The 19,380-nt window shown below is 42.4% G+C and overlaps 1 protein-coding gene across 1 annotated transcript; it reads left to right on the forward strand.

Moving 5' to 3' along the window:
• The first annotated feature begins 10,380 nt into the window (after window positions 1-10,380).
• On the forward strand, window positions 10,381-14,372 carry mafaa (MAF bZIP transcription factor Aa). Its single transcript, XM_080473443.1, has one exon. It carries the CDS (start codon window positions 11,337-11,339, stop codon window positions 12,264-12,266), a length of 930 nt encoding a protein of 309 aa, XP_080329569.1. The 5' UTR covers window positions 10,381-11,336; the 3' UTR covers window positions 12,267-14,372.
• The last annotated feature ends 5,008 nt before the right edge of the window (window positions 14,373-19,380 follow it).

Below are 19,380 nucleotides of genomic sequence, written 5' to 3' on the forward strand. Positions count from 1 at the left end.
TTGTAAGAACAGATAACAACCCACTAACCTATGTTTTGACCTCAGCAAAACTCAATGCGGTGGGACATCGCTGGCTCGCTGCTCTCGCCACATATGATTTCATCATACAATATCGTCCAGGGCGACACAATACTGATGCTGACTTACTGTCTCGGCAGGAGTGGGTTAGTATCCCAACTGCTGGTGTTAAAGCGCTTTGCAAAAGGGCCTGTGTCAGAAAAGAAGAGGTGGTACCTGATCGATTGGTGGATCAGCTTGGAGCTCCAGCCACTGCGATACCAGATGTTTTTGTGTTTCCTGTGAATCTCAGTTTAAACACCCTTGATCAGTTAAATCCAAAGGAAATCCAAACATCACAAGACATGGATCCAGCGATTGGACGGGTCAAGAAAGCAATTGAGAACAATCAGAAACTGAATCTTTCTAAAACTGACTCACAAGAAACTGTTTTGCTCCTCCGTGCAAGCACCAAACTGGAGGTTTCAGGCGGAATACTCTTCAGAGTGAAAGAAAAACCATGTGGGAAACGCATCAGACAGCTTGTCTTACCATCCAGGTATCGACCAATGGTGTTAAGATCCCTGCATGATGAATGTGGACACATGGGGATAGAAAGAACCAGAGAGTTGATAACAGACCGGTTCTACTGGCCGTGCATGGCAGCTGAAGTTGAGAAGTACATTCAAACCTGTGGGAAGTGTATAACAAGGAAAACACTCCCTAAGCGTGCCGCACCGCTTAAGCAGATCACAAGTAATGGTCCCTTAGATTTAGTCTGCATTGACTTTTTACAGATAGAGCCTGACTCCAAAGGTGTTGCTAACGTGTTGGTAGTAACTGATCATTATACACGTTATGCACAGGCATTTCCTACCAAAAACCAAAAAGCTATCACTGTTGCCAAAATATTGTGGGAAAAGTATTTTGTGCATTATGGCCTGCCGGCGCGGATACATTCTGATCAGGGCAGAGATTTTGAGAGTCGACTGATTAAAGAGTTTTTGTCCATGCTAGGGATCCGTAAATCTCGAACTTCTCCCTATCACCCACAGGGTGATGCGCAACCAGAGAGATTCAATCGCACACTTCTGGCGATGCTTGGGACCCTGGACACTGTGAAAAAACAATGCTGGAGTCAGCATATCAGTCACCTTGTACATGCCTATAATGCCACCAAAAATGATGCTACTGGATACTCACCTTATTCACTCATGTTTGGAAGAGAAGCCAGATTGCCGATTGACATCTGTTTCGGTATCTCCCCCGAGGGAGAGAGTGAGTCATCCTACCAGCAATACATTGCTCGGTTGAGGAGAGACCTGCAGAATGCCTATAAGTTGGCATCTGATGCTGCTACCCAATGTCATTTACAAAATAAAAAACGCTACGACCAGCGAGTGAGAAATCAGCCCTTGGAAGTAGGAGACCGAATCCTCATTCGAAATATGGGATTACAAGGCAAACACAAACTACAGGATCGATGGAAGCCAGTCCCATATGTCGTTGTTGAAAAGTTACCCAATCTGCCAGTGTACAAAGTTAAACCAGAACATGGTCCAGGGTTGATCAAGACATTGCATCGAGATCATCTTTTGCCCATCGGTTATTTGGTCAGGATGTCAGAACCTTCCGATGATGTAGGACCCGTTAGGAGACTGGTAACCCGATCCGATACCCGTCAAAGAAAAACTCAACCTGGTCCTCAAACGGAAAATGACACCACAACATCAGAGTCCGAACTTGACACTACCTATGTGCCTTGGGAGTTTGATGAGGATGAGGTCAGAAGGCAACTGAAAAACCACCATCGACATCCTAAAGCGAATAGGAGCCCTGAAAGTTCTGAAGAGGAGAGTTCTGAAGTTCCTGAAACCCAACCTGGCATAGAAACTGAGAGTGACAATGCTTCTGAAAACTCCCAACCTTCTACTTCTGATTCAGATTCCCAAGAGATAACTGACTCTGCAGAAGAACAACATTTAGAAGGCAAAGCAAAGTCACCCTTTTTGAGCAGAGCAAGAGGTGAAAGTTCTGATACAGGTATCAGACATCAAAATGAATCATCGTCGGCCCCTGTTCGAAAGTCTCAGAGAAAACCAAAACCCCCATTAAGACTTAACTATGACAAACCAGGTATTCCTTCCAGTGAACCAGTTACAATCATGCATCATGGCATGGTCATTGAATTAAAGCTTAACCCTCCCGACAAAGTCAGAAATACTTCAAGACAAAACCGTAAAATATGCAGAACGTTATCAGATGAGGAAGGAAAGAAAATAAAGAAACGGGTTTCCAAATCCAAGAGACACCCAGTGTAATGAGGACATCTACACGGTTAGAAGGGGGAGGGTGTAGCCCTGTGTAAAAATACCCTATTAGATATTATTAGATACCACACATTAGTTGGAATATGTGAATAAAAATATTTTGTTTTGGGTTGAAATTTGAAAAGCACCTTTTTTGAGGAGTTGTTTGTTTGTTTTATGTTTTTCAGTTCTAAAACTTTTTGATTTCTTTTTCTGGTGTTCAGAGATGAAGTTTGTTTTGGTTGACACCCACATTGTGTTGTAACTGCTGATTGGAGGGAGCCAACAGAAAGGGGTGGGGCTAAGGGTGGGTGCAGGTGAAGTGAAGTGCCTGCACTCAGTCTGTGTGAGAGAGGCATCAGCAGCAGAAGCTCCACCAGTGAACCAAATGTTTGCAAGTCGACAAATCGTGGGCTTAAGGCAAGCATTTCTTGTGGCAACCAAAGGTAAATTGTAATTTGTGTGTTTTGGGAATGCACTGCCCGTAATAATGAAGCTTAAAGGTGATCAGCTGTTGAGCTAATGTGAAAATCCATGTGAAATCCTGTGCAAATCATGCAGAGGCAGAAGAAGGCCAACAACCTGCCACCTGTTTTGGAACGGTCCTGCTGTTTCTTCTACTGGAGAAAGACTCCTGAAAGACTCCTGCCCAGTTCCTGCTACCCCCCTGCTCTCCCTCCATGACAGAACCCCCCCCCACACACCCACACACAGCCCCTCATCAAACCCCTGTGAGTACTGCACCGATCATTTTGCAGCTCCTTGAGCGAAGCGGCCAGAAAGTTTGGGCCTCACCGGACCCAGACGTCGAAACAGGCCGGCCGCCAACCTTTTGCCAGTGGTACCGGGTGGAGGGGTGGGTGGTGTGATTAACCATTCAATTATCTTGTTTTGGGGTTGTTTTTGTTGATTGATGATTTGTTGCATAAACGAAGCGCCTAGAGAGTTACAAGGATTTTTGATTTATTGGCAAAGTAGAAGATTGTTTTTGTTTGAGTGAAGGATTATTATTTTGAGTTCGAAGAGTTAAAAAGGTTCTGCGAAACCAGTTCTGTTGACCATAAGATTTAAACCTCATTTGTTCAACGGTTTAGCGTAAAATAGTTTTCATTTTAAGAGAACCCTTGGTTGAAATTGTCTTGCTCTAATTTATTTTTTGTTTTATAATAAATGTCCAGAAATTTGGGTATATAAGTTATTGTTGTGTCCCATTACTTTTTGTTGATATGAACTCAGGCCCTCTCTCATAGCCTTCACATGAGAATCGGGGTTACATAAACAACATTTGAGTGTTGGATGTCAGCAATATCAGTTCTGTTTGAATTTGACACGGCGGTTGCTTGAGAGTGACTGAAAGTGTTGGAGAAAGCATGAAGAAAACAAGTTAACTCCATGAAGGAGCTTAAGCAAACCATGAAAGAAACCTGCCGGGAGAGGGAATAAGTGCAGAAAGCCAACTTGCAATACTAAAATAGAATTATTATAAAAAAAAATTTTTTTAATATAGATCAAGTCAGCATGGAAGAGACCATCGTGTTAGTCTCCTAGTAACGTCCCATAGAAGACACGGCATAACTGTCGCGAAAGGAGCTTTGATTTACTAATGAAGTCTGTAACAGGTTACTTACATAGTACTTCGACGTCCATGTTCATTTATAAAAAGGCTGACTTTTCCCTTCGTGACATCATCTGGGGAAATCGCCACTCCCTCCGGTGGTGGATACTCACTTTGACCCTCCCACAGGTAGATGGGGGCTGCAACAATTACAAGTGGGCGCAATTTCTTTTCCTCCTCACAAATTCTACTGGAAAACAGACAGATACAGCTCATCAGCACTTAAAGGGACAGACACAGAAACAGCCTGTTCTCAGTAGAGCTCACTAGAGGGGCTTTTAGACTGAAATTCAGGACTGAGGCTGGATTTGGGGCAATTTCCTTTGAATACACTTGGACCCCTAACACCCATGTGAAGTTGTTGGAAAAACTGTAAGAGGGGGCCTCTAAGAAATTCACACACAGCACGATGTTTTCAGAACCCACAAAAAACTATAAAAAGTACAGCTGGACCAAAAGTGAAAGTCAAAATGTAGGGAAGTACAATTGTGTTTTTCATAAAGAGGAAAACAATCTTCCTTTTCATTTTAGAATGAAGAATAAAGAAGTTAAAACCTCTTGTCATGAATGTTTTCTTGTTTTCAAAAGAAACAAATGAAGTAGAATGGGGGACGGTGGAGGCCGAGAGGTTAGAGAAATGGACTTGGTCTCAGGAGTTTGCAAGTTTGAATCCCACAACTGATGTGTCACTGCTGTAGGTCCCAGGGCACGACCCTTGACCCCTATCAGCACCCCGGAGCGCCGTAACGTGGCTGCACAGCCGACAAAGAGGATGGGTCAATGCAAGGCAAAAAATAAATTCCCCATTAAATTAGTTTAGTTTCACAAAATAAGTGACATTATCTCACTTATTTGATACAATTATCTCTTTTAAAGAAGAGAAATAAAAAAAAAACTGTTTGTCTTCAAGAACAGAGAGTAGAAGAGGTTCAATTATCTTTTTTTTAGCAATAAAATAGGGAGAAAATTCAAGAAAATGTTGTTTTTTACTATTTTACAGGATGAATAATTGACATTTTCTTTTTCATCCTTCTATTTATTCTTTTTTTATTTTATTTTTTTTAAGAATCTCATATTTTTCTTCTTTCAGTAACATTTTCTTGCATCTTTCAGACCCCAAACAAAAAGAAAAAAGCCTTTTTGTCCCTCTGGGGAACAAACATGATTTCCATACAAGCGAGGCTCCTCGGATGTGGTCAAACTCCGGCTCTCTGAAGTAAGCCTCTCTGTCGACGCCACACACACACACACTCCTCAACATATATGTGCACGTCACACATCTCCAGCACAATTAAAGCTGATTCCTGTGCGGGCCGCATTATTGACTTAGCGGCGGCGACAAAGAGCGTCGGGGGCCTCCGATAACCCGGAGCCGCCTCCCGTGGATGCTGGCTGCAGTGGCTCAAACAAAGCTTGATCCTCCACCTTGCTGATGTCCGTTTTGCTTTAAGTCGGAAGAAGTGCGCTCGCAAGCGAAGTCCCCAATATGCAAAGGCACAATGAAAAACCCTGACTTCAAAAATTTATGTCTCAAGCCCTCGGCCGCAGACACTCCCCCTCTCCCTGACAATGAATGGACCACGGCAGATCTTCTTAAATGTGCCGTTTCAATGCAGACTGCTTAGCTCGGCGTTCGAGGGCCAGCTCCTACTTATTTGATAAAAAAAAAGAAGAAGAAGAAAAAAATCTCCTAATGACTTGGAAAAACCCCTGATATGATTTCCATCCCTTCATCTCACATTCTTCTTTTCATCCATGCCAGCAGATTTGAGGCTGAGGGGTGGCGCGTATTTCATGCCCACTTCGGACTGGAAGTTAAGCTCAGCAGCTGTGCAAGGTGTTCCTGTCCACGTCTGGCCAACTTAAACTTACAGCCACCTGTGTTTTTCTGCCGGGAGGCACTTTCCCGCCCAGATATATCACTCAGGTATCAGCCGAGGAGGCAAAAGGACTCACAATCTGCACACAAGCCGAGGCACCGATACCTGTGTGGGAAAAAAAAAATAAAATATATATATATATATATATATACCGGTATATCATTTGGTCAGAAGGAAAATCAGTCAATTCATTTAAACGTATTTAACTGATGAAGTAAAAAGTAATTTTTCATCCTCATGGTGCACTGACTTCTCTTGACATACTGAAGGCTCAGTATGTCAGTATGTTAATAAATAACTACTTAATGCACTCAAGTACAAAGGTGTTCTAAATGTACTCACATACTTGTGTAAAACAACATTAAAAGAAGCGAGACAACTTCTTTCCATGAGTACATTTTAGAACCGGTACTTTAAGAGGGAGAGTGGGAAAGTACTGCTTCTGAAAGGTAACTGAGTACCAAGCTAAAAAATATATTTTTAATCCTGTTTTACAAGTAATAATCAGTACAGTATAAACGGTACAAAGAGGTGCTAAGAGTACTGACGTTCTTAGTTACAGCTCGAAAGTACTGCTTCTTGTACTTAAGTACTGAAGTAAAGAGATTTTCAATCTGATGGTGTAACAAAAGATGTATTCTGTATCTCGATCAAAGTACAAACACGTGTGTAAAAGTGACTCTGATTAAAAAAAAAATAATACAATGTCTTGACTTAAGTACATTGCAGAATCTGTACTTTGTTTGACTTCAAGTAAAAGTTCTAAAAATCAAGTAAAGATGTCTAATCTCAATGATATACAGAGTGGCTAAAAGTACTCTGATTATCCACAGCACTAGAAATATCAGTGTAAAAAAGTACTGAGACAACATCTTTACCCAAGGAAAGTAAGAAAATTATTTACTTTATAAGAAAACTCTGATAAAGGTACTGAAGTGTCACTTTATTACAAATAAAAAGTAAGAAAGTGTAAAAAAAACTATTCTATAAAGGCATAAAAGTACTTTTTACTGAAGAGGAAGTGCAATTTAAGATCCTGAATACTGAGACGACTTTGTACTAAACTACTCTGACATTTGATGAAGCACTGAAGTAAAACACAGTTTTAATACCAGCGATGTGCCAAAAGTACTCTTACAGTGAAAGTAGCGAGTCTTCACTTATAATATAAATATGTGTTTTAATAACAATGACGCAGTGTTGGCAAAAGTACTCTGAAATCAAGAGGTTTAATTGCTACGTTTAGTGTTTAAACTTGTGAACACAAGTATCAGCACTTGAAGTATGAGTACTTTCAGCTCCTTTGTGCCATCGACAAATATACTATTACTTCAGTACTTGAGGACATCCACACCCATACTTTCTTACTAATAAAGCTATGTAGTATTGAAAAATACATTTTCACTTAAGGACTTGAGCACATGTCAGCACTGGTACTTTCCTAGTTTTACTTTGATAAATATGAGTACTTTAAGCACCTCTGGTCATCATTGGGAGAACAAATACATTTTTGCTTTTGTACTAAAGTATATTTTGCAACTTATACTCCTTTTTGTAACTTAAGTAAAATTGATGACTGAGCAGGTTTATTTTCAACACACTTTCTTTTCTTTTTTTTTACATTAAACAGTAAAGATTGGGATTTCTTTTGAAAAAACTTTCACAACCAGTACTTTTACCAGATGTAGCTTTACTCCTGTTTCTGTAAATGGTGTACTATTTAGTATTTTTGCACCTTCTGGTGAGTATAGTAGCCTAAATTAGACTAAATCAGAAAAAAAATATTTAAACAAACAATTGTAATCATCAATAGGCAGTACCTTCAAAGTAAAAGCCATCGAAATCCTCACTTTATGTGAGAGGTTTTAATGAAACGCCGGCCGTGCTGATCTGCGTTTTACGTCTCTGACGTCACGTCGACGTCACTTTTCATTAACAGGGGTCAGTTTTGAGAAAGTATAAAGTCATTCAGTCAAAGTTAAAGTGTGCAGTGACGGAAGATGTGTACTCAGTTACCATCCGACATCCGCGTGCGGATGAGGAGGATGAGGAGGAGGAGGAGGAGGAAGCTCCTCTTCTTCCCTTCAGAATCACTAAAAGACGAATGTCCGCGCCGGAGACGCACGCGGCCGCGCTTAATTACCCCCGCGGGTCCGCGCGGAGATGAGTCGAGATGCAATTTGTGGTTAATTGCGAATGAAACCCGGCAGGACGATCCAATCACACTTAACCTCGTGCGCAGCTTCAGCGCGGCGTCCTCGCGCGCCCCTCCCGTGGAAATGCTCATTGATTTTTTTTTCTTCACTTTGGCAGAGGTGCGCGCGGCCTTAAATCGATCCCTGATTGATAGATTTGGTGGTTTGTGGTGTCAGAGTCGTTTTCCGGCTTCCTCCAAAGGGGCCAGACGATGAGAAAAGGTTTGAATAAGCCGTTTTTGATCAGGTTAATAAGAGGGAGGGGGTCTAACTTGGCGCCATAGTTCATAATTCTTCATAATTCTTCGGTTTTGCGCTCATATAGACGAGAATGAAGACTTTTACTTTTCACAATAAGGAAGTCTGATGAAACGTTTGAACAGAGTTAGTTACTTCTCACCATTTTAAATAGTAATGGAGTTATACTTCTTGTAACTTGCTTGCCCTTTGAGTAGAAGGGGATTACTTTACTGAATGGAGGTTGTATTTAGTTGTAAGTTGGTGCTTTAAAGGGTAATTGAATACAAAAATGTGTACTTGGTTACTTATTAGCATTCTGAATTCTAGTGGAAATGCTTTACTAGTTAAATATAGTTAACGATACAAGTTACTGCTCCAAAACAGTATATATACTTTACTAGTGGTTAGTGAAACTTAGTACTTAGCTTTGATTCTACTATTTGCTGCATATCAGTACTTGATAACAGTTACTACATCTTCAAAGAAGTCGGTAAAATAACGTTCTAGTTCCTGAAAATGAGTACTTGAAAACAGTTCTGGTACTTCATTACTGTTTAAGAAGGAGTGGAGCAAAACTTAGAACTTGATCACAGTAATTGTTACTATTTGCACCTTTAAATTGAAGGGGAGTTACTTTACTACAGAAAAGAAACGTGAACTTCATTACAATTGATGTACTTCTTACATTGGTAGATTTACTTGAATGTTTGCTAAAGATTAAAACCTGGAGTCGGCAGTTTATATAGTAGTGAAGTAATTGATGCAAGTCAGTACTTTATCCCAGTTATAAGTACAGTTACATTTAGTAGCAGAAGAATGCCTTCACTGACAATTAGCACTCAATTACAGTTCTAATGCACAGGAACGACATTACAAATACAAAAAAAATCAGCACGTGATTACAGTTAGAGTGTATTTTACTGTACTCAGCTTTAGTGTGATTGGTCAGACGTTTCCTGTCAGTCATCACCTGCAGGTCAAGATGAGCTCTCTCTCTCTCTCTCTCTCTCTCTCTCTCTCTCGGACATTTTTAGCGAATTATCAGTTTGTATTTGTAGTCAGAGTGCAGGAAGGATGATTTGTTTTGCGACTTGAGCGATGATAATGAAAAAGCATCACCGTAAGAACCAAAAATTGCAGCGTAAAATCCCAAATCAAAACCCAAAGCTTGTAAAAAAAAAAAATTCATATTTCAGCGCAAATTAATGTACTCAATGTAAAAACAAATCGAAAACTGGTTACAGTGATCGTGTCTGTGATTGCAATATCATGATATAATAAAAACAATGCTTATCTTTGTTCGTTTAACTCATAATTCATGTGGTCACGTGTCATCGACAATCACAAGTAGATAACATCTTACCACTTAATAAAATGAGCCAGAATCAACATGACAGGCAATAAGTAACAATTTAAGAAATAAACATTTATTGGTAAAAGTAACATATACTAATAAGCGTCTATAACGATTATAGCACCTCCATAAGTAGTAACTATAACGATAATCACATACTCGTCTTCAATTGCTAGTAAAGTAATTAAGCACAAAAAAAGTTTGCTCTGCCGTTAGGAAACCTTTAAAAGCAAAAGTACATTTTTGTGCACCTTGATTTGCGTAAACCGCGCGTAAATGGTTATTCTCCGTGTAACGCGCGTGCCTCTTTTACGTAAGTGAACCCGTGGAAGTGCTTCTCTGTTCCAAGTAAACATTTTTCCTCCGAGAAACCACCGGAGAAGTCATCTCACTGCGCTCCGCCGCCGTGCAGTTGCCTTCGCCCGGTCACTAGAGGGGGGATCTGCTGCACCTGTTCTCCCCTGCGCTCAGATCTCTCTTCTCTCTCTCTCTCTCTCTCTCTCTCTCTCTCTCTCTCTCTCTCTCTCTCTCTCTCTCGCTCTCTCTCTCGCTCTCTCGCTCTCTCTCCCTCTCTCCTCCCTCCTTCCTTCGGCTCTACTCGGCTCTCCTCGACTGGCCACACTGTACAGTCTCCTTTTTTTCTTTCTATGGGGGGGGGGGGGGGGATGCAAATACACCGGCTGTGATCTCCTCCCATTGGCCCATCACACCTCAGGGTGGGAGGGTCGGGGCGTCTGGGGGACTCGCTGTCTTTATATAAGTGCAGATTGCCTTCCAGCCTCTCAGTGACACTGCGTGCTTTGCACTGCTGAGCTGCAGGAGGTTATTTCTATTGGAGCCAAGAAACAAACAAACCAATCAAACAAACGGAATTCACCACATTTTTTGGTGTAAAATTCCTGAGACCACTCGCGACCCAGCTGAGCCCGAGTAGAGGCTGCCTGAATGAAATACCTGGACTGACCAGCAACACAAGGGACCGTTCATATGAGCTCCACTTCGTATGAACTTTGACAACATCTGCACGTGCATCTTCTTTGGGACCCCTTGGACTTTTTCTTTTCTCTCTCTTTTTTTTTTTAGCACACTTTTTACGCACGCAGCGCCAGCCGACTGTCCCACGCGCAGCTTGAAGAGATTGTGCAAGAAACTTTTAATCCGGGCCATGCTGCGGTGACTTCATCACGCACACTGTGGGACCTCGCGATCAAGTTGTAAATAGCAAGAAGGGAAGAAGGATGTTTGGAAAATATTTATAACGCACCGAGGCGAAGGAGACGAAATCTGTTCGCGTTACTTGATCGAGCAGAACCGGGGACAGTAAATCACACGGAGGCGAGCGGGCTGCAGAGGTGAAGCGAGGACAAGACAGGTTGGTGTCTCCAAATTCACCGGGCTCGAGTTTCAAGCGCCCCGGGGGGCTCCTGGTATTAAAGCGTGCATTTGACCTGGGATAAGTTGTCAACAAGAGCAGCGAGCGGAGGCAAACTGGCAGGTGTACAAGTTCATTTACATGCATACGTATATTCACGCCACTATATATAGAAGTTGTCTTAGGGACGTGCAGCCTTAATAAGTTTCTCCACCCACCCGCCGGCCCAGCTGCATTAGCCCCCCACGCACCGGGCGTGTGCGTGTGTCTATATATACACCATACGGGCTTTGATTCCCCTTCGCAATCTGTATCCGAGAGGGCTGCCCGCCGTCGGTTTGGCTGTGAGGGCAGGAGTCGTCGCATGGACTGACATGGCCACCGATCTTGCCATGAGCGCAGAGCTGCCCAACAGCCCTCTGGCCATCGAGTACGTCAACGACTTTGACCTGATGAAATTTGAGGTCAAGAAGGAGCCGCCAGAGGCCGACCGCTACTGCCACCGTCTCCCGTCCGGCTCCCTCTCCTCCACCCCGATCAGCACACCGTGCTCCTCCGTGCCTTCCTCGCCCAGCTTCTGCGCCCCGAGCCCCGGCGCGCAGCCCAACCAGGGCCTCGCCAACGGCGTCAACAGCAGCGGCAGCAGCAACAACAGCAGCGGCAACAACAATCACAACAACGCAGGCAAGCCGCAGCTGGAGGACCTGTACTGGATCCCCAGCTACCAGCACCACATCAACCCGGAGGCACTCAACCTGACCCCGGAGGACGCGGTGGAGGCCCTCATCGGCAACGCGCACCATCACCATCACCACCACCAGGCCTACGAGGGCTTCCGCGGGCAGCAGTACGTCGGGGAGGACCTGTCGGCGGCCTCGGCGGCGCACCACCACCAGGGGCATCACCACCACCACCACCACCATCACGGCCATCACGCCCGACTGGAGGACCGCTTCTCGGACGAGCAGCTGGTCAGCATGACGGTGCGGGAACTCAACCGGCAGCTGCGCGGCTTCAGCAAGGAGGAGGTGATCCGTCTGAAGCAGAAGAGGCGCACCCTGAAGAACCGCGGCTACGCACAGTCCTGCCGCTTCAAGCGCGTGCAGCAGAGGCACATGCTGGAGACCGAGAAGTGCACCTTGCAGAGCCAAGTAGAGCAACTGAAGCAGGACGTGGCTCGCCTGGCCAAGGAGCGAGATCTTTACAAGGAGAAATACGAGAAGCTGGCCAGCCGGACCTACAATGCTGGTGGACCTGCGAGCACGAGAGATCCATCCGGGAAACAGGCCGAGTTCTTCATGTGAAAGACTGGCCATTTGTAACATAGACTCAGACTGGTACCCCCCCCCCCCGCGAAACACCCCTGTTACAAACTGAAACTGTATTTTGCGTTTGTGTTTTGTTTACAGCTATTTTCTCGACAGAAACAAACTCTTGCGGGCTCGTCTGCGCGCTCATCTTCAGTCTTAAATGTGTTTAGTCTAAACTTCTGCAGCCTGTCAGTTGGGCACATGGGATCACTTACCCTGCAGACTTTTTTTTTTTCCTCTGGCGCAACAGAACATGGACAAGTCTTACTGAACCACCTGCACGTGCCACTTCGTTTGGGACCCCTGGGACTATTTTGTGGCACACTTTTACGCACGTCCGTGCAACGCCCACTGACTGACCCTGGACAGATTGATGAGACTGTGCAAGGAACTTTTAAATCGGCCCATGCTGCTGTGACTTCAACAAGATGCCCGGGACCTGGAAATCAAGCTGTAAATGACATTTGACATGACTGTCTTAAATCAGAGGGAGAGACAAATTTGTCTTAAAACTGTGGCAAACATGATGTTTTGTTAAAAATATATGAAGAACTGAAGCAGAAGAAGCAATACACCACCTTTCTTTACGCACCAGAAAATCTCAAAAAGACTGTGTGTTTGTGTGTGTGAGAGAGAGAGCTCGGTGGTTTGTGATGCAGAGACTTTTCAATAATGCAAGTTCTAATAGTTCCCCGTCCCTATTTGCGACCCTGCATGCAGGACATGTATGGTAACCTCCAGTCATCTCCAATCCTTCCACATGTATGGAAAGCATGACCCATGACACCTTCTCCTGCCTCCTCCTTCTCTGCCATCAGTACAGGCCTGGGTATGCAAAAAGCCACAGAAGTACCCCCCCCCCCTCTCTCCCTCCCCTCCACCCACTTTCACCCCTTCTGAAAAGGTGTAAGGACAAAAATGCAAACCAATCTGCTTACTGCGAACAATGGATGCGTCTGTAACTATTTTCAATCAAGTTTTCTATTGTTTTAAAATGAAAAAGAAAAACGACAAAAAGAGATTATCTGAGCCAGATTTTAGACTGTATTTATTTCCACGTGTACATAATGTGTAGAGAAATGGGTTAACTGTGTTATTTTACCTTCTCTCTCTGTCTCCCTCTTTCTAAAAAAAAAAAAAAAAAAAACCTGCTTTTGTTGCTTGGATTATTCGAAACGTCTTAATACAATGTTTGTATGTTACAGCATGCAAATCGTCTATGGTATCCTCCTCCATACTGAACCCGTGTGAAGTCAAAGGCGAGCCTATAATGCACTAAGAAAAGGTCAAACTGGACACGTTGTTTTCTACTCATAGGACCTTTGATGCGTAAAAAAAATAACTGGATGTAAATTTGAGGAATCCCGCATTCGCTGCTAAAACTCTATGCACCAACCTGATGATTAAATTAAAAGGTTTATTCTTTTTTTCTCAATTTTGTTCATTTCTTTCTGTCCTTTTTTTTTTTTACTTAAAATATTTATAGACTGAATTTTCCTTCTCGGGCCTTGCTGTGTTTTCTTCTGCAGCCCGATGTCTTAATCGTCTCTGCTCGATTGGTAGAAGATGCAACTCGATGCATTATTCTGTCAACCAGAACTCGTGTGATTTCTGCAGCCTAGATATATGTGCAATATTGTGCAGAAGCAGCGTCTGGAAATGCTCTCATTAGGGCCAAAATTCCCCGAGAAAGCTGAGCAAAAATCAACGTTTAAGCGCCATTTAAGTACCTCTGCAAAAAAACGTTTTAATTTTGTGAGTGTTCCAAATTTCTCAAATCGAAAATCACACATTCAATATCCTTGCGACTAATTTATCCAAAAGAGTTTTCAAAATTGACTCGAGAAACGAAATTCTCAAGTGGGTCTCTTTAATTTTGATATTTTAAATTTGAGTAATTGCCGATACAGTAATAAAAAATTTTTTTTTTGAGGAGCTGCTCTAAATAGTGAAAAAACAACTTCTGCACAGTGCTGTAAATGTATATCTGTACATATAATTTCTATATTTATTCGATGTCCTGACATGTCAACAAGTGGAAAAAAAATCCTTACAAAAGTTGTTGTTTTCATAATGTTTAATAAAAAGTTCTGTCCCAAATCTGTCAAAGACTGTTGCAGCGAAGGTTTTATTTCAGAAAAAATAAGGTATAAAAAGGAAGATTATAAATTATTTATTGAGGAAATATTTTTTAGGCCAGCTCAGATTTACTGCAGCTTCAAGTCCTGGGGGGGGGGGGGAACAAGAATGGAAAAACGTCGTGGTTGTATGATTTATTGTTATTATGTTTTTAATATTAGAAATTAAATATTTCAATTTAAAAACGAACGTTTATAGAAAAAATACATAAAATGATTTGAGGAGAAAACGTACTAAAATGTGACAAAAAAAGGCCAAATAATTTTGATCTATTATCGAGACGCGTTTTTGTAAAAAATTTTCGATTATTATCATTATTGCTATTATACTAATCATTATTATCAATAGGATTTTAATTCGATTCAGTGTTATTCGGTACAGCGCTCCACACGTTTTCTTTTCGGGAGTTTATCCGGTGTCGGGGCAGGAGGCCTGCTCTGACCCGCTGAATCACAACCCACCACTTCCAGACGAGGGAAGGACATCCTCCTCCTTCACTGTCCGGACTCTGAGCGCCTGACAGCGGGCCTGGGCGCCTCGTGAGACGGTAACAGATGGTATGAAGCGGCCGGCCTGCCTCCTCCAGACCTCCAGACCTCCGAGGTAAGGAAGCGTTTTCTACCCAACCAATACTTCTTCTTCTCTCTGTGTGTGTGTGCGTGTGTGTGTGTGTGTGTGTGTGTGTGTGTGTGTGTGTGTGTGTGTGTGTGTGTGTGTGTGTGTGTGTGTGTGTGTGTGTGTGTGTGTGTGCGCGCGCGCGCGCGCTTCTCCGTGTGGAAGCGGCGCGGCAGACCGAAGCCTCCCCGGGTTGTTGCTGATGAGACACCGGCTCCACTTCAAACGCGTATCATAGCTCGTGCGTGTGCGCGCGTGCGCGTCACGGGGAGCCTCTCCACAGCTGGAGGTCAGTTTAGGAAAGTTGGTTTTGGTTCTCAGTGACGCAGCTTCACTTGAACCTGTTGGAACGTTTTCATTCATCTATTTTGTGTTTTCAACTAGAAACGCTTAAACTAACAGGTTTCACCAGAAATGCGAATTGTCTCGTGCGGGCTGATGGATTAACTTGATTTCAAAACAAATCTGGAGGTTTTATGTATTTTTTGTAACATGTCCCCCTTTTGCTTCTCAGTGAAATGTGTTGAATGATTTTTAAAACGTGTCACCGTTGTCACGCGCACAGAAGGCATCAGAGAGATTAAACTTTCACGTGTTCAAGCAGATTATCTGTTCAATATCAAGCTTGATTGAAAAGTGTATGTGCTCAGTTTAAAGATCCTGGAATCAGTTTCATTTCAGTGTCATTCGAAAAGTCCAGTCTTTTTTTTTTTCTTTTCCATTAAAGTGTGAGTTTATTTTAGAGTTTGAGAGTTTAGAGTTTTGAGTGTGAGAAAAAGAGCAGGTGGAGATGTTTCAGTGTTTCAACCAGTCCCGAGTGTCAGTTTAAGAGCGTGGATCTGGTTTAAAGGAGCATTTTATTCTCTTTAAAGAACCAAATGTGAAGTCCCAGCTTGATTTTAAAGAACCTTTATGGGTGGGTTTCTACTTCAGAAAGTGTCTTGTTAAGGAATGTGGGTTCAGTTTGAAGAGTCCAGCTGTTTAGAAAGTGTTCAGGTTTGAGAAATACTTTATTTTTTAATGCTGTTTTCATAGAAATTGACATATAAATACAGGATTTCTTTTATATCTTATGGATTATGTTTATTTAGCTGATTTACACCCCACCCCCCCAGGCTGACACATTGCTGCATGTCCTTCCTGTCTTGTGCAAGTTACTGGAAATCGGTATTCAAATACAGTTATAGTTACTATTTACTGCTTTACTCAAAATCAGGACTGAATTATAGTTATAGCTACATTGCTTTGAAACGCCGGTAATTTACTGGTAGCTAAAAATTACTCCTTGAATACTGATTCAGTTACAAGATACTACTCTGAAAGAAATATTGAACATACATTTAAGGTCATTTTAAACAGCAGTAAAGTGAGTTCACCGGTTAATGTATAGAGGCACTATTTCACGAGTTATATGTACTTTAAATAGAAGTTAAGTTACTTTGCACGACCTCTGTGGGGGGGTCTCATGTCTCACCAGGGCCTTCATTTTATACACATGTAGTGCAATAATGCTGCCACAGAGCCTCCAGGAGAAAGAAAAACTCTCTCTCTCTCTCTCTCTCTCTCTCTCTCTCTCTCTCTCTCTCTCTCTCTCTCTCTCTCTCTCTCTCTCTCTCTCTCTCTCTCTCTCTGAGAGGTGTTACTATTAGAATACACGTTATAACAGAGAACAGTTGAGTGAGTGAAAGAGTCCTGTCAGCCTTGCATGTCCTGTTCATGTTGCGTCTTTTACTGCAGCTCGTTGTTCGGGTCGTCTCTTTGCTGTGAATTGAGCCAAATCAGAGCGTTTCATTATACATATTGTGTGCATAATAACACTCACCTGTAGAGCTCCCAGAGGTCACTGTCATTTTGCGTCCTCATAAATAAAGTGGACGTGTGAAAGAGCCGCCCACACAAAGCTGTACCAAGCTTTTCATAGTTTGAGGGGCAGATTCCTCTGAACACAGTGGTAACGGACAAGGTTTGGGGCAGTTCGGAGACGATTCCAGCTTAATCCAGCTCACTCTTGGACAAGATTGCTGATAGAATCACGACTCTGAGTCGTTGTTTTCTTGAAGAAGGAGACCGAATGTGACAATTGTAGTTATTTTCTATCTTATGAACCTCCTTCCAAATGTGGTTGTTTGGACTCGATACGTAAGCTGGTACCTTTTACCATTCTTTTCTCTTCTTATTTTTTTGTATTTATTCCTCATGTTAGAGGTGGAGAGACAGATTATACTGATCTTGGTGGAGTTGGTGGAGAATCATGGTGCCATGTGGAGGAGAAATTCACTCAGCGAGTCTCGGAAGATCGCACCGGAGGAAAAGTAGTTGTAATCAGAGCAGCATATTTAGACATCTTCTTTGTTTTATAATCAATGGGACATTTTAAATAGGAACAAATCATCAATGAGGATCCCCAGGAACCTTATAGAGTCGACTCTGACATTAATCTCTATTTATTTTGGGACGGATTTGTTCAGCATCACATTTTTTCACTGGGATGTGACATGCTGTAGTTTGTCCTCTGATGTCAACACTCTCAAGCTCTCCATGTAGATTGTGTTCCTTCTCATTGTAGAACGCCTCATGTAATCCAGTAAATAACCCCTCCGGGACCCTGTGACTGACAGATTTGTTATAAATGACATAAATATACTGTTGTCTTCCAAACAGAAGGTTAGTGCTACGTCGTGTGTCTGAGTCAGAAAGAGTTGCCTTCAGGATAAATGAGTTCAGGTAGTGAAGTGATTCCTAAAGCTGACCTAAGATCGGATTACCTTATTGGATGCGTTTTTCTCTGACGGAGACAAAATGATCATTGAATCCATCTGAAAGACATTGGGTGGTGACGCTGCTTCCTGTTGGTGTTTTCATGGAGCTCAGAGGTTTCTGTATCACCCTTTGATGAATAATGTTTGTTTATTATATGGGGCAGTTTTTCCAATTTCTATATTATCGTTTGTGTCTCGGTTGTTATGTGACATTTATACTGTGACAAAGTCGGTTTTTGATATTCCAGCTTAAGAATAACCCGCCACTGTTGTATTCTCATAGCCTGTGTAGTTGAATATGTCCAATATTAAGTGGGAAGTGATGAAATGATGCTGTAATGATTTTAGTATTAGTTAATGCAGTCAGTTGGTGTTGGACTTCTGTTTGAAGCATCTGTCAGTCTAATCTATCTTCAGCTGTGGCCATCTCTTGATACCGTGAAAGGTTGATGATTGTTGGTAGAGCAATTGTTTTAGTACGGTTGCATCTTATCTGCAGTTATTCTTCGTTTGTGTTTTAAATTGTTCCACATTTTCCAAAGTTCGGCATCTTTTATTCATGACCACGAGCCTCTTTATTCACATTTATTTAATTTCTTGGTATTTGAGTGTTTTGTGTTTAGAAAGATGACGTATGAGTTGGTGGATTTATTACTACTTAAATATAATCCGTGTGCTCGCTGCTTTCTTCATTTGTTATAAAGTTTTTGTGTTACATAAAGTAACCGAGCGTCAGCGTCTGAAACGTGGGATGAGGTCGATGCTACATGGATTTTGGTTTTTGTTAGTTTATAGTGCTCGGGTGATGTTTGGGGGAGGATTCTGAATCCTTGTAGTCGCTGCTGTTTGATTCTATATGTAAAATCTCTATATTTTTACATTTTTGTTTTATGCCGTTTGAGGCACAGCTTTCTGTCTGCCTCACCCATTTGGGGGAAACCGCTTCTTTTTAATAGATTTTGATCGGTTGTGCTGGTTGTAAGTTTTTCTTGAGTTTGAATGTGAAATTTAGCATCAGCATCACCTCGATTGTAGATTCCGTTCCATGTATTGTCCTTTAAGCCCTCAATCAGATGTCGAATGGTTTCTTTCTTTATCATAACGTATCTTCGTTGATTTTTTCAGGACGTGCCAGAGAAGGACAAACATCAACGAAACATTAAGGAAATGATCAGAAATGTTGAGGAGCACAACTCCAGGTGACTGCTTTTGATGCCGACTTAGAAGTGTGAGTGGATCTGGTGTAAGAATTAATATCAAGACATAATGAAAAGGGTGTAATGTGTTGTTAAATGTGTATTCCTTAGCCAAAACAAGGTATAAGGGCGTATCGCTGCCATGTTTGCACACATTTTCACACATATGTGTCGCTGATATTTTTAAAACAAAAGGCTGCGATTCAAACTGTTTGTCTGGACTCTGTTTATGGGGTGTGTGTAGGTGTGTGTACTGTAGGTAAGCTGAGCCGAAGAGACGCTGACTGTGTTGAATCTCAGCAGCAGCAGCTCCAGACGCCAGAGACACACTGCACCTCCCTCCATCCCTCCATCCAACCATCCATCCCTCTCTCTTTATCCCCCTCCGATGCTTTGTTT

Source organism: Lipophrys pholis (genome assembly GCF_963383615.2).
Source record: "Lipophrys pholis genome assembly, chromosome: 10".
Taxonomy (NCBI): Eukaryota; Metazoa; Chordata; class Actinopteri; order Blenniiformes; family Blenniidae; genus Lipophrys; species Lipophrys pholis.